Here is a 16,519-nt window from a genome sequence, read left to right on the forward strand (position 1 = left end):
TTTTACACATACGAACATACGAGCTTCTTGTGCCATCGTAGCTGCTCAAGCATGACGACGCCTGTTATTTGCCCTCTCTGGCAACTGCTGAAACGAACCTATTTCTAACAGGTAGTGGGAAAATATTGCGAATGGTGGTTTGGAAAGCGTTACATTGAAGCAAATATTCTTTTAGGCAAGATGAACTATGTGCGAGAATGTATGATGAATTTCTTAAATCACAAAGCGTTTGACTCTCATTTAAAAATCAACTCTTTGAGGATGACCATTTAGAAGCGTACATGTTGCTGCACATGAAAGGTCTGTCAAAACGTTTTTTTTTTTACCCCCCTGCCCTCCTCCTGAGTTTTGTTTTCTAAAGTGCCAGGAAATTCTACGTTGGTATATGAAACCATAAACAGTCAAAGGACTGGTGAGTTTTACAGTGGCAAGGAAGAGTATACTGTCACTTAACACGGAAAAAGTGTATTTTGACACGGGAGAAACTGTATTTTTAACCGGTAAATCTGGGAAAAATACGGGAATTCTTTTTCCTTGTCCACGTATACACCCTGCCTAGTCTCCCTAATCTTATCTTCATGGGCCTTTACGAAATGTACGGTGGTGGCAGTAGAATATGCTCATATCTTTGTTAACAGTTGAGAGTGTAGCACTATGTCAAATGCTTTTTAGAAATCTAGAAATATGGAATCTGCCCTATGCCCTTCATCTATGTTCGTAGTATACCATGTGACACAAGAGCAAGTTGAGTTTCACAAGAGTGATGCTTTCTACCACTGTACTAACTCATGGAAACATTTTCGGTCTCAAGGAAATTTGTTATATTCAGAGTCAGAGTATTTTCAAGAATTCCATAGCAAACCAATGTTAAGAATATTCGTCCATAATTTTGCAGTTCTATTTTTTTACCCTCTTTATATACGGGTGTCACCTGCACTTGTTTTTAATCGCTTCAAACTTTGTGCTGGGTGAGAGATTCATGATAAATGTAAGCAAAGAAGGGTTCAATGCTCTAGAGTACTCTTTGTAAAACTGAATCAGGATTTCATATTTACCTAGTGAATAATGTGTTTTCAACTCTTCCAGTTGTTTCTGTACACCAGGGATGCCTATTGCTATGCCATCCATACTAGGGTCTGTTCGGCGGTCAAAATATAGCATGTTTGTATGATTCTCCTGTGTGAACTATTTCTTAAACAGGAAATTTAAAACTTCAGCTTTCTGTTTGCTTTCTTCTACTGCCGCACCAGACTAGTCAAAGTGTGATTGGATGGAAGCCTTTGATCGGCTTAGCGGATTTATGAAGAACCGAAATTCTCTTGGGTTCTGGGCCAGATCTTTTGCTGTGGTATGACAGTGGTAGTTTGCGTACTGCAAAGATATTTTTACAGACACATGAATCTCTATTAAACTTTAGCTGTCATCATTTGTTCATTTCCTTTTGAACCGAGGCGGACATTGATACAAACATATTGTATTAATAAGTCTTCTTCCTTTCTTCTTAATTTAATTAGTCACAATTATTTGTCATTTCGAGTTTTTTTTTATTTTTCTACATTGGTTGGTATATGTATGTGTTAATGATCTTCAAGCCACTCACATATCTGGGAACCTATTCCATATACTTGTACCTTCATTAATATTTGATAGTGTGACACCATGTCAAAAGCTCTATAGAAACCAAAGAATATAGAATTCGCCCGTTGCCCTTCATCCATGGTCTGCAGGATATCATATTAGATGAGGGTAAGCTGAATTTCGCATGAGTGATATGTGGACCATGTTGATATGTGGACAGAGGCTTTTCCCTCTCAAGGAAATTTATTTTATTCAAACTGAGGGTATGTTCAAGGATTCTGAAGCAAACCAATGTTAAAGATATTTGTCTAATCAAACAATGGAAAATCCAGGATGGAATAATGACAGTATTGGTCTGTAATTTTGTGGGTCCGTTCTTGTACCCTTCTTATCTTTGTATATATATAGGAGTCACCTGTGTTTTTTCCCTGTCGCTTGGGACTTAGCACTGGGTGAGAGGTTCCCTGACAAATGTAGGCTATGTAAGGGGCCAGCGTTGTAGAGCATGCTTTGTAAAACCAAATTGGGATTCCATCAGGATCTGGCAACATATTTGCTTTAACCCTTTCAGTTGTTTGCACCAGTGATGCTTATTACCGTGTCCTTCGTAAACGAGATTGTGTGACGATCAAACAGTGGTATGTTTGTATGAGTCTCCTGTGTGAACAATTTCCCAAATGCAAAATTTAAAACTTCAGCTTTACTTTTGCTACTTTCTACTGCTACACCAAACTGATCAATGAGTTGCTGGATAGAAGCTCCATTAAACGATTTTACGTAGGACCAGAATTTTGTCAGATTCTTGGCAAGATCTGTCGCTAAGGTATGGCTGTGGTAGTTGTAAGCTTGGTGCATAGATCTTCTTACAGATACATGACTTTCTATTAACTTCTGCATGTTGTCATTTGTGCCTTCTCTTTTGAACCGAGAGTGCAACAGTCTATGCTTTTTCAGCATTTTTTTTTAATTTTTTTAATTTCATTGTTAAACCACGGTGGATCTTCTCCATCCTTAATCCACATACCTGGCACATACTTCTCCAAAGTATGGTTTACAATCTGTCCTCTTCTTCCAATGTACTGGAACTAAATGATGTCATTTCATTGTCTAAGTGGAATACTAACAACTGTCTATCTGCTCGTTCCAGCAGAAATACTCTCCTATCCTTCTTGATTGATTTATTAACTTTTGTAACCAAAGTCGCTATGATGGCATCATGGTCACTAATCCCTGTTGATTAGGTCATGCCTGTTTCTAGTTACAAGGTGTGAAATATTTCTGTTGTGAGTGGGCTGTTGAACTACTGCTGAGAACAGTTTTTGGAAAACATGTTCAAAAGGACTTCGCAAGATTGTCCGTGCCCCCTGCAATGAAACCATAGGTGCCCCAGTCTAAACTCAGTAGATTAAAGCCACCTCCGAATAATATTGCATTATCTGGGTATTTTCACACTATTGACCATGGGACCTTCTGTCAGTGACTAAAATTGTCACCGCGGAATTGGGTACCTAGTAAAAGCATCCAACAATTAATTTGATTTCTCCTAGACCTGTTACACATAACCAGATAACTTCACTGTCACACCCAAATTTGACCTCAGTAGAGACAACATTTTTGTCAAATTCAATGAACACCCCCCCTCCCCTACCCCCCTCCCTTCCATGGCATCTAATCTGCCTTTTCAACATATATTCCATGAATTTCCTAAGAAATTTTGGTCTTATGTCAAAGCGGTAGGTGGATCAAAACAAAATGTCCAGACACTCTGTGACTAAAATGGTACTGAAACAGAGGATGACAGACTAAAGGCCGAAATACTAAATGTCTTTTTCCAAAGTCGTTTCACAGAGGAAGATTGCACTGTAGTTCCTTCTCTAGATTGTCGCACAGATGACAAAATGGTAGATATCGAAATAGACAACAGAGGGATAGAGAATCAATTAAAATCGCTCAAAAGAGGAAAGGCCTCTGGACCTGATGGGATACCAGTTCAATTTTACACAGAGTACGCGAAGGAACTTGCCCCCCTTCTTGCAGCGGTGTACCGTAGGTCTCTAGAAGAGCGTAGCGTTCCAAAGGATTGGAAAAGGGCACAGGTCATCCCCGTTTTCAAGAAGGGACATCAAACAGATGTGTAGAACTATAGACCTATATCTCTAACGTCGATCAGTTGTAGAATTTTGGAACACGTATTGTGTTCGAGTATAATGACTTTTCTGGAGACTAGAAATCTACCCTGTAGGAATCAGCATGGGTTTCGAAAAAGACGGTCATGTGAAACCCAGCTCGCGCTATTCGTCCACGAGACTCAGAGGGGCATAGACACGGGTTCACAGGTAGATGCCGTGTTTCTTGACTTCCGGAAGGCGTTCGATACAATTCCCCACAGTCGTTTAATGAACAAAGTAAGAGCATATGGACTATCAGACCAATTGTGTGATTGGATTGAGGAGTTCCTAGATAACAGGACGCAGCATGTCATTCTCAATGGAGAGAAGTCTTCCGTCAGGTGGCTTGCGGAGTATGGACGTAGATGTAGATGTAGATTTCAGGTGTGCCGCAGGGGAGTGTCATAGGACCGTTACTATTCACAATATACATAAATGACCTGGTGGATGACATCGGAAGTTCACTGAGGCTTTTTGCAGATGATGCTATGGTGTATCGAGAGGTTGTAACAATGGAAAATTGTACTGAAATGCAGGAGGATCTGCAGCGAATTGACGCATGGTGCAGGGAATGGCAATTGAATCTCAATGTAGAAAAGTGTAATGTGCTGCGACTACACAGAAAGATAGATCCTTTATCATTTAGCTACAAAATAGCATGTCAGCAACTGGAAGCAGTTAATACCATAAATTATCTGGGAGTCATTTAAAATGGAATGATCATATAATGTTGATCGTCGGTAAAGCAGATGCCAGACTGAGATTCATTGGAAGAATCCTAAGGAAATGCAATCCGAAAACAAAGAAAGTAGGTTACAGTACGCTTGTTCGCCCACTGCTTGAATACTGCTCAGCAGTGTGGGATCCGTACCAGATAGGGTTGATAGAAGATATAGAGAAGATCCAACGGAGAGCAGCGCGCTTCGTTACAGGATCATTTAGTAATTGCGAAAGCGTTGCGGAGATGATAGATAAACTCCAGTGGAAGACTCTGCAGGAGAGACGCTCAGTAGCTCGGTACGGGCTTTTGTCAAAGTTTCAAGAACATACCTTCACCGAAGAGTCAAGCAGTATATTGCTCCCTCCTACGTATATCTCGTGAAGAAACCATGAGGATAAAATCAGAGAGATTAGAGCCCACACAGAGGCATACCAACAATCCTTTCCACGAACAATACGAGACTGGAATAGAAGGGAGAACCGATAGAGGTACTCAAGGTGCCCTCCGCCACACGCCGTCAGGTGGCTTGCAGAGTATGGATGTAGATGTAGGTGTAGAATCGTTAATTATTTCAGAGATTTCCTCTGTGGGCTTCAACCAGCTCTCAGTCCCATGTAATTTGAGTGCGAGAAGTTTCCTGGAGGGAAGTAAATTCAGGAACTTTGTTACGAATACTTCGACAGCTTATTGATAAAATTTTGACTGTCAAAGTGTTTTTACTTCGATTGCAGTCAGACACTCTATCTGCAAACCCTCTGGAGAGTGTTCATCAGAGAACGTCAACCTGCCACCCCACCTAGTCTAAAAAAACCATGTTCACTCCACAAGTACGTTACTCAAGTAGCTGCTTCCTTTGTGTAGTGCACCCCCAACCTATCAAGTGGAGTCCTACAATTCCCCACCCAATAATACAGGTTCCCCCTCCCCACCCCATGCCAAGGATCCAGATGGCTTGGGTAGTGAAGCAGCCATTGAAATAAAGTGTGTTATGTTCAACTGCATGTTGTGCCACAGGGTTATCTACTTTGCTCTTGGCCAGAGTTTGGCGGTGGCTGTTCATCTTGGTGAACAGCTGGTTTGTAGTCATACCAATATAAAAAGCTGTGCAATGATTGCAGTAGAGCTGTTAAATGACAAGACTGCATTCACAGGTATCCAGCACCTGATAGGGTAGGATAAACCTATGACAGGACTGGAATAGGAAGTGCTGGATGGGTAGATTGAGCAGGTTTTGCTCTCGGGTCTTCCACAGGTATATGATCCTTGTGGCAAGGGGTTGAGATTGGGAGTGGCATGGGGATGGGCTATAATTTTGTGGAGGTTGGTTGGGTGATGGAACACCACTTTAGGAGGGGTGGGAAGTATCTCAGGTAGGATGCCCTTTATTTCAGAGCATGGTGATAGGTAATCAAAGCCCTGGCAAAGGATGTGGTTCAGTTGTTCCAGTCCGAGTTGGTACTGGGTGATGAAGGGGAGACTCCTTTGTGGCTGATCTTAGGAGTGGTGGGAGGATTGGGGTTGTGAGGGAAAATGGCACAGGAGATCTGTTTGCGGACTAAGTCTGGGAGTTAGTGCCTGTCTGTGGAGGACTTGGTGAGACCCTCTGCATACTGAGCTAGGGAGTTTTTATCACTGCAGATACATCATCCCCAGGTGGCCAGACTGTATGTGAGGGGTTTTTTGGTGTGAAAGGGATGACAGCTGTCAAAATGCAGGTGCTGTTGATGGTTGGTGGGTTTAATGTGAAAAGAAATGCAGATGGTGCCATCAGAGAGGAGGAGGTCAACTTCTAGAAAAGTGACATGCTGTTTTGAGTAGGACCATTTGAATCGGATGGGAGAGAAGGTGTTGAGGTTGTGAAGGAGCAAAGATAAGCTGTCGTGGTCCTGAGTCCAGACCATTAATCTATCATAAATGAACCTGGACCAGAGTAGGAGTTTGGCATTTTGGAAGGTTAGGGCTAGGAAGGTCTCCTCTAGATGGCCCATAAAAAGTTGACATAGGAGGGTGTCATACTGGTTCCTATGGTTGTGCCATGGATTTGTGTGTACACCTTCCCTTCAAAGGAGAAGTGGTTGTGGGTTAGGATAAAATTAGTAAGGTGTATGAGGAATGAGGTAGTGGGTTTGGAGCCTGAAGGATGTTGGGAAAGATAGTGTTCAATAACCGTAAGATTATGGGCATAGGAAATATTGGTGTATAGGGATATGGCGTCAACATTGATGAGTGGGGATCAAGGAGTTAAAGGGGTGGAGAATTGCAGTTAGAAGTGGTTGGTGTCTTTGACATGGGAGTGTAGATTGTGGGCAATTGGTTGGACGTGTTGCTGAATGAGGGCCAAAACTCTTTCAGGAATCTCCACCAGTGTCATTTATTGTTACAAGCCTGAAAAGAAAAGTCAGTTGCCTCAAAGGCTCTTTCAGACACAATTGAAGCCTTCAAAATTCTAACGAATTCAAAGTGCAGGTAAAAAGATATTTGCTAGTGTTTTTTTTTCTCTAAAATGCGTCTGCTACTGTAGCATTAGAGGACGGACATGCTAGTACTGCCGACTGGTACATAAGTAGCTTGTTTACTGCAATTTTTTGAAAATGTTCATGAAAAATGCACAAAAGGAATAATAAGTGTACATCACAACAACACATTGCCGCAAACAACTGAGTATCAGGATATCCAAAGGTGAGCATCATGGATCCTCCATCATACATCCATGGCCTAGCACCTTGTGATTTCATTTTGTTTCCAAACATGAAAGATGAACCCGGTTGAATCACTTTTTTGACATCAGATGACACAGTTGACTTTATAAAAACCTGATTTCTGAAGTACCTCAGGAAGAGTGACATCATTGCTTTCAGGGCTGGTTTCATCAAATGCAAAAAGTGTTGATGTTAAAGAGGAGTATTTTGAAAAACATTACAATCATTTAATTTAAAAAAAAAATTAATCTGTATTTGATTTTCTAAAAATTTTCGGCGTCACACTGGTAAATACCAAATTTTTGCTGGTGGTTAGGTTTGAATGGACACCTGCAGCACACCAGCCAACAGTGCTAACCTTTATGCCACACTGCATGCTGTGCTGTTTGCGTTAACATTATCAGTGAATGCAAACTTGGCAAGGGATTTGAGATTTTGCTTGACTTGGAGGGTTTCCTCTAGATGACGTATAAACATTAGTGTAGGGTAGTGCCATGCCAGTACCCATAGCCATACCATAAATTTGTTTGTGTGTGTTATCCTCTCAGAGGAGACACAGTTATTCTCAAGGATGCAGTTTTTCAGTTGTACAGGGAATGAGGTGGTGGGTTTGGAGTTGGTAGGACATTGGGGGAGATATTTTTCAATACCAGCAAGGCTATGGGCCTGGAGGATGTTGGGTGTATAGGGAGGTGGGATCAGCAGTGATGAGTAGGTATCCAGATGGTAGAGGAGTGTGGGTGGTTGACAGACTGTAAAGGAACTGGTTTGTATATTTGAATGGGAAACTTGGCTGAGGGCAATGGGTTAGAGGTGTTGGTCAGCAACAGTTGGAGCACAGTAACCAACCACAATGGGGTTTCTAGGGTGGTTAGGTTTATGGATGTTGAGAAGCACGTAGAGTGTGGGTGTAAGGGAGGTAGTTGGAGTGAATTTGGAGGTGAATCTGGCAGAGAGATTCTGGGGTGAGCTAAGGATTTGAATGGGACTGGAGGTGTACTGGACTTCTGGGTTGTCTGTGACAGGACTTGTAGGTAGAAGAGTCAGAAGGTTTGGTAGACACCTGTCAAGTAATCACTGCAGTTCATCAGATAGTGATGATCTTTGTGTATAGGGCGGGTGATTAAATTGGGGTCTATCTTATGTGTGTAGCTAACTGTTTTTTCTCTCTGCTGATAGCTCTGTTAGGAAAGGATGTAAGAAAGGAAAGAGAGACCAGGTTGCAGCTAAGGAACTCCAGAAGATTCCAACTAGGGTGCAGAGCTGCAAGTGAGGCTTTTGGAGACTGAAACTTCTGTACAATTGAGGTTGTTAGTAGAAAGCAGACAAGAATGTTTTGAGTTAGTTTAGTTTCTAGGTTCTTGGGAGATGTGGTGAATGGAAGAGATCATCAAATTAGGGCCTATGCATGTGGTGAATGGAAGAGATCATCAAATTAGGGCCTATGCATTGTGACATATCCTGGTCCATCCTAACCCATTATCACAAGGGTAATACCTCCGTGAAAGACCCAAATGCAATATCTGTCTAATACACCCATCCAGCTCATCCTATACCATTCCCATGGCAGGGTGACGTAAGAAAGCAATCATGTCATATACCAGCTTTGGTGTAACTTAAGCATAGCATTTGAAATAGCCATGACCACCAACAACCTGCCTAACTGATTGAGTGGCCACCTCTAAACTGTGGCTGACAACAGAGTTTGACCAGCCAGTGGCAGAACACACTGCGGAGCACAATATGATTGATGTTAGTGCTGCACCACGATCTGTGCCATCTGAATCTTGCCACAACACTGGGTACTGTGAAGTATATTGATGAGAACTGTCCATGCAACTCATCCTTCCATCCCGTAATCCTTGTGGACTCAGTTTCCACTAACCCCTTTGTCACACATACCTCCACCCATGCCCCAGATTTCAATTGTCCTGAACTAGCACCCTCCTCTCCACAGCCTGTAACTTCCTCTGTTTGATGCCATACTCCCATCCACTCCTCCACATCAGTGTGCACTGCAGCCAGAACAAGCTCCCTGTTGCCACATTCCTATGCCACGCTCCTGCTGCCTCTGCCTCGCAGCCGTCAGCCACCCTTCCCCAAACATCCCTTTCACTTCATAGCAGCTGTCTCCCTTCGATTTCTCTGTATATGTGTGTGTGTGTGTGTGTGTGTGTGTGTGTGTGTGTGTGTGTGTGCGTGCACACGCGTGTCCTATTAGCTCTAAAGGAGGATCCATCCAAAAAATAACAATGTTCTCAGTCTCATTTATGTTCCTATTCACAACTCAACTATACATTGAGTTGTTATCTCTACCCCTTCCATTATATACAAAATACAGACCCACACAGTGCCTCAGATATGTGGTGAGTTGTACCTTTATTCCTTCCATCATTATGTTTTATCCTAGATTTTCCATTATCATACTGTGGCGTGTTTGGTGGTGTAATAGTACCCTATCATTGGCATGTACCCACGATACTGTTGTCCTGTCCATGTAACCTTTTTTCGTGATTTTAGCATTGTTTCCCATTCTAATCTCTATGCCCAGTGGCATGCAAGGGGCAGAGTTACAAGACTGGAGCAGTGGCTTCCCTACCTCAAAGTGAAGTGGTAGCTGTGAAGTGTGTGATTGCTCTGAGGCAGTTGTTGTCCTTTTCTGCACTTTTGTTCATTTACCTGCTGGTAAGATTGTCAGCTGTGACCTCTGTCATCAGCAAGAACTGTGGCACACAGCAATGAACTCTACCAGCAGTGGTTGCCCCAAATCTAATTACTTACCTTGACATGATGGTTGGTGAAAGGGCCAATGGCTGCACTACTTCACAGATGGAGTGTCTCGTGACGAAATACAAAAGTGCTCAAGCCTTTCCTTCATCCTGAGCTAAAGACAACATTGCAGCGGTGCATTTTGTTCATGTTAATATCTTCTAGTGTACCTCCTATTAGTCAGCCCCCCCCCCCCCCCCCCACACACACACACAACAATAACAGTGCTGCATGTGGGCCCTCTCTAAGGTCTGTGCAAAAATCTGTTTGCGTATACCTCTTCACTAACACATTGTATGTGATATAAATTTTATTTATAGCTTTTTGTGCATTATTAGCATTCTGGCATTTAAATCTGAGCTCTTGCACTCCATTGTCTTTTAACTCTACTCATACACATATCGTTACTCAGTAATATCACTGTCCCACCACTATTTGTACCTCTGTTCATAGGTACTTCCACCCTCTCATTCATCTTGTCTTCAACTCCTCAGAAAGAAACTGTCATTTCAGAAATAATGTGCATTGCCATTTGCTGTTCATACTCTTACTTTTGGATTAGTAGTGCGCGATTTAGATTTCTCGTTTCTGTACAAAACTACAAGAAGTTATTTATGAAGGTGTTACAGTAAATTGTGCAGAAGAGTCAGTCCATCACTTCTCTTTCTTGAAACACATACATGTTTGTACACCTTGCTTTTGCTGAGAGCTTCATATGGTGTCATTCACAATGCATAGTTGTATCAAATTTCTCCTCATATCAGTGTAATTTCTGTTTCATCATAAAGTTCTCGGATTTCCGGTTGAGTGAGTTTGCCAAAATAAGATGCCATTTTGATGAACTCCCTCAGTTGGAAACTCAAGAGCGTTATATTAGTCCAACTTGCCAAGAAAGAGAAGATCATTTCTGTTGCACTGTTCTTCTGTGGGAGAAAATTGGTTCTGTCTGCCCTTGGCTACACTGCCATTTAGCTGTGTTTCTGCAGATGTGGTGGACTACTGTAATCAGTCACAAACAAAGGCAGTCACAATGAGCGTTCGGTAGTCTTCAGAGTATCTTGCCGTAGGCTTTGTAGCGAGTGCGAGCATTAAACATGGTAGTAGTGAGTTGTTAATTGAATTCTTACTCCATTTTCTTCTGAGTTGTCATGAGTGATTATGATGATGAGCAACAAATTTTATAGAAGCAAGTGAGACACATAGCTCACAGGATACATGCTTTCTTTAAGTGCGAAGCACCTGTGTTCATAACGCATCTGTTGTTTGGAACTGCAATGCTGCCATCCCTGTCTGTGTTTTGGCCTTTACAAGTCACCTTTGTTCATGAATCGTATTATATTGTCATCTTGTATTGAGTAGGGCTGTAGCAAACCTAGAGAGTTAGTGCTGACTGGGTCATGTGGTGGTGTACCATCAAAATTCTTGAAGTACACAGAATATGTGTCTACTGGTTGCACAGAGTGTTTAGTTTCAGTTAGATGATCTCTAGATATTGTCTTATTATTTTGTAGTATATATGGCACTGGTGATGACTGCATAGTTCTTGTAGCAGTTGTTCTTTGGCTGGTGTTATGCCTTCTATGTTAATAGATATAATCATTAACTGTGGCCCAGAAAAGGTTTCTGGTCTGAAAGGATCAGCTGTCAGATTATTTCGAATCATATTCTCATGTTGCCCAAGGTATGCTCAATTGCTTTAATGAAATGCAAGTCAAAAGTCTCCACCAGGAACAATCTCCTACGGAAACTGGCTGGATCACAGTGGGGTAGCCAACCTGAAACAATCCGAACATCTGTAATGACACTATGCTATTCTGCGGCAGAGTATGCCTGTCCTGTTTGGTATAATTCAACTCATGCCAAACAGGTGAATGTAGCACTCAACTAAACCCGCATAATTATAACAGGTTGCTTGAAATCCACTCCAGTCAAATGGCTTTACCACCTTGCAGGAATAGCACTACCACCTGTTCGAAGAGAGATAGCCGCAAACAAGGAAAGAAAGGCAGTGGAACTGGAAGTTACTCATACTCAGTATGGGCATGAACCACACCCGCAATGACTGAAGTCAAGGAAGAGTTTCCGTAGGACATCAATGGAACTTAGAATCACTGCTGAAAAAGCTAGGTTACAGCTATGGAGAGCTATGAGCTACCTTCCCCTGGTTGGAAAAGAGTTGTTGAAGCTTTACCTCCAGGCTTTAATGAAATGACATGGAATGGACAACTTGGAAGTCCCTGAATAGACTGAGATCCAGAGTTGGCAGATCAAAAGTTAACCTGGCAAATTATCTGTCGGAGAACCTGAGAAAATTCTGGTCCTATGTAAAATCGCTAAGCAGGTCTAAGGCTTCTATTCAGTCTCTTGTAGACTTGTGTAGTGTGGCAGAACGGGGATACACTGACCCAAATGATAATTCAGTGTGACTGTGGAGAAGAATAGACAGTCCGACACTTGCTTCGGTGTCGATTGTGTCCACACTCCTGTATAGAAGATGACCTTCAACAAGCAATAGAAAATGCACTGGAAGTGGCCAAGTTTTGGTCAAAAGTAATTTAATCATAACTGTGTAAAATGTATGTACAGGTACCCCATCCCTTTGTGGATACTGGGGATATTATAAGAATTGTGCTGCGTATGGCAGGGTGTTGGATAGTATTTGCACTTAAGCTCTAGACATTTTATATAGCAAATTCATGCCTCTGAATATCACTTTGGAGTCTGTGGCTGTTCTGGTAAGGACATTTCAGGATATTGCAATCTGAAATGTTTACCTTCCTCCTGATGGTGAAGTGCCTCGGAATACACTGTTTGCATTGGCTTCTCAGCTCCCCCCACATTTCCTAATGTTGGGTGATTTCAACACCCATAGCCCTTTATGAGGTGGAACCATGGTCACTGGCTGTGGTAAAGACCTCAAAATTTTACTGGCACAACTTGACCTTTGCCTCTTGAATACTGACACCCCCACACACTTCAGTGTGGCACATGGAACTTCCTTAGCCATAGACCTTTCCTTTTGCAGCACTTGTCTTCTGCCATCCATCTACTGGAGGGTCCACGAAGACCTGTATCATAGTGACCACTTCCCGATCTTCTTGTTGCTCTCTAAGAGGCAGTCGAGAATACAACTACAGCCATTCTTTCGGCAGCTGATTTAGTGATCCTCTGTTGCTCCAGCCCACCTTGACAGAAGACAGTATTGATGGTCCTCTGAAATAGCAGAGGCCATTCGAGATCGTAGGCGGGCTGTCCAATGTCATAAACAGCTCCCATCAATGGAACATCGCATTGCCTTAAAGCGGCTCCATGCCCGGGTCCGCCACCAACTAAAAAGATGGAAATAAGAATGTTGGAAATTATATATTTCAACCATCAGACCATGTATGTCTCTTTTGTAGGCTTGGGTTAAGATCAGATGTCTGTGTGGATACCAGACACCTGCAGGTGTACCTGGTATTACCACGAACGGCACTATCTACACTGACCCAGACGCCGTCGCGAACATTTTGCTCTGCACTATGCTCAAGCGTCAGTGTCTTGAGTATTATCAACCTGCCTTTCATGTCCTATAACAGCATCCGGAGCAAAAGCAATTATGTTTCATTACACACCACCTGGAGCTCCATTCAGTGAGTGGAAATTCATCAGTGTCCTCACCCACTGTCCTGATACAGCCCCAGGGCCAGACCGCAACCATAACCAAATATCAGAACACTTACCGGCATCTTTAAATGCACCTGGAGTGAGGAAGAGTTCCCATTGCAGTGGCCAGAAAGCATTACTGTCCCAGTACTGAAACCGGGTAAGCACCCTCTAGAGATGGAAAGTTGTTGCCCAAAAAGTCTCAACCGTGTTCTCTGTAAGTTGCTTGAATTACTTGAACCATAGTGAGCTGGCAGATGTATTGGCTCCTTGAGTCTCAGGGTCATCTGGCTCCGTCCCAGTTCATTACTGATAATCTGGTTTAAACAGCTTTTGCATCTTGGGTTTGAGTTAGTGTTATTCACAGTACAACGTACAGCAGCCATCTCTGCCAGCTGCCTGTATGAACAGAGGATGGCCTCAGAACCCTTGCAACAGGCGTTGTTGGTGTTGACATGAGCCACAACTTGTATATGACTGCACTCTGCTCGCTCGATAGCCACAGGCAGGGCCACCTCCACATCTTGGATGTCCCTCTGGCAGACATATCAAGTGCATATTGGCTTTCTTTCCAGCCCTTAACACTATCTGTCTAAGGGATGCTAGATTCTCCACCACCACTACATCCCGAGGCAGCAGCCTGAAGGTGACTGACTGTAGCCAAAAGCGCATTCAGGTGTTCGCAAACAGTGGCTAGTTCCTCCTGCGTCCACATACAGCATGTACACATCTTCACCATCCTAGCAAGACTAACTGAGGAAGTAAACTATAAAAGCAGTCAGAATCACAGATATGCAACTTGCTAACCTCCTGATGTGTCACCAATAGATGCTGATGCATTAATGAGCTTTGTAGTTGGCTTTTCAGTGAGCAACTATTGCACTACAGACTGAATGAATTACCCTTACAATAACATGAGATTAAACCTCTTAAACTAAACAACATGCACAAAATTTAATAAATATACTACAAGGAAAAGACAGAAAAAGATAAACACTTATCTTGCTGCTTTGTAGATGTATATCTGCCAAGAGCTGTGGCCTGACTGAATGGCTTATCTCATAATATGTCATACATTACTGGGATCAAATGGTTTTTGTTGTCAGGCTTTGCACTGTGCTAACATCTCTTCATCTGGGTAGCAAATGTCTGCTGTATTGCTCAACATTAAAGAAGTTTTTATTACATTTTTAGAAAAATAAGATTGGAGAGGAAGAAGGAAGGGGGAGATGTGGAAGGTCATTCACTTATGTTTTTCAAATTTTACAGTTTAGGAGGGATTTTTACCTTAGAATAACAGTGTATTGTTTTCCTAGTTTCAAGAGTCTAAAAATTAATTGTAAGATATTGTAAGTACACTAATTTCTTTCATACTGCATTGTGTTCAGTTGTGAGTAGAATTCAGTTTCTTATCTCTTCTGAGAAGATCATTTTATTTTATGTTGTGTAGCTTGATATGAAGCACTAATGTTCAGTTTCTCTATTTTGCAGATTTGGAGAATAAATACTAAATACAATGTACTGTATGTGCAAGGTCTTGGAGTAGCTGGTGAAACGAATTCTATTGTTTATATTTATGACACAGTATTACCACGCAGGTAAGAACTTTCAAGATATCTGTTAAGATAACAAAAGATGGGTATTTTTTCTGTTAGTGTACACTCCATGTAAAATATTTTGTGTAAATCTTTATTTTGAAAGGCAAACATGGCTCTCTAGACCTCTGATAGAGTATTAGTTGAGCAGATACTTCTGGAGCCTAAATTCAGTAACCAAAAATGAAGACTGTAGATGAAGACTGTAGATGAAGAATGTAGATGTAGTCTTTACATTGAAGCATATAATAGGAAAAAACAACAAAAGAGGATATTATTTCTGGTTTAAGTGTTTTTTTAATATGTGAAGAAGTGTACAAGTTGAATGATCAAAATGTTTGTTTATTTATATGACGATATTGCACTCATTTAAATGATGAACAAAATTTGCATAATGGCTCGGCATATAGACACTGGGTTGGCTGACACTTCGCTATAGATATTTTCCTTCACTTCGTCCAGAGAAGTCAGGTTAGTGACAAACACCTTAGATTTGACATATCCCAACTATAAAAAAATCCATGGGGCTCAAAACTGGACTGCATGGGTCCATTTTATGTCACCCCTCCTGGAGACCAGTTTGCTGGGAAAAATTTCATGAACTTGAAGTATATATGTGGTGCTGTGGCTTCTACTTGCTGAAGCCACATTCTTTGGTTACAACTAAGAAAATTTTGCAATTTAGCAACCAAAAAGTCATTTAGCATCATCACATAATGTTCCGAAGTCATTGTAACTGTACGAGTGCTGTTGTCCTCAAAAAAGTATGGGCCGGTTGTTTCTCGAGCCGAAATTGCAGCCTGGTTAGTAACTTTTACCAGATGAAGGGATTTCTCATGCTTCTGTTAAGGATTCATTGCACACCAGTAGCGCCAATTTTGCTTACTCATGTGACCATTCAGGTGAAAATTAGCCTTGCCAGAAAACAAGATGTCATTAAATGAAGGGCATTCAGTAACTTCATTAATGAACTGTGGCCTACCTCTGTCATCCTGAGTCTTTAATTCTTGCAGCAATTGGATTTTGTAAGGGTGCATTTTATGGTCTTTTTCGCAGAATTCAGTAAAGTGATGATCTATACGCATTTTAAGAACTTGCACACTTATGAATGGAGAATTAATTATCATCACGAAGAGACTGATTTACACTCTTCATCTACATCTACATTCATACTCTGCAAGCAACTTGATGGTGTGTGGCGGAGGGTACCTTGAGTACCTCTATCGGTTCTCCCTTCTATTCCAGTCTTGTATTGTTCGTGGAAAGAAGATTGTCGGTATGCCTCTGTGTGAGCTCTAATCTCTCTGATTTTATACTCATGGTCTCTTCGCAAGATATATGTAG

At 41.8% G+C, this 16,519-nt stretch overlaps 1 protein-coding gene across 1 annotated transcript in view; it reads left to right on the top strand.

The window, feature by feature from the left end:
- LOC126191581 (39S ribosomal protein L3, mitochondrial) overlaps positions 1–16,519 on the top strand; it is a 78,632-nt gene that overhangs the window by 48,025 nt on the left and 14,088 nt on the right. The window contains exon 7 of the mRNA XM_049932514.1: positions 15,072–15,178. Within this exon, the coding sequence (XP_049788471.1) occupies positions 15,072–15,178 (107 nt within the window). The remainder of the gene's footprint in view (positions 1–15,071; positions 15,179–16,519) is intronic.

The sequence above is a fragment of the Schistocerca cancellata genome, chromosome 6 (genome assembly GCF_023864275.1).
Source record: "Schistocerca cancellata isolate TAMUIC-IGC-003103 chromosome 6, iqSchCanc2.1, whole genome shotgun sequence".
Taxonomy (NCBI): Eukaryota; Metazoa; Arthropoda; class Insecta; order Orthoptera; family Acrididae; genus Schistocerca; species Schistocerca cancellata.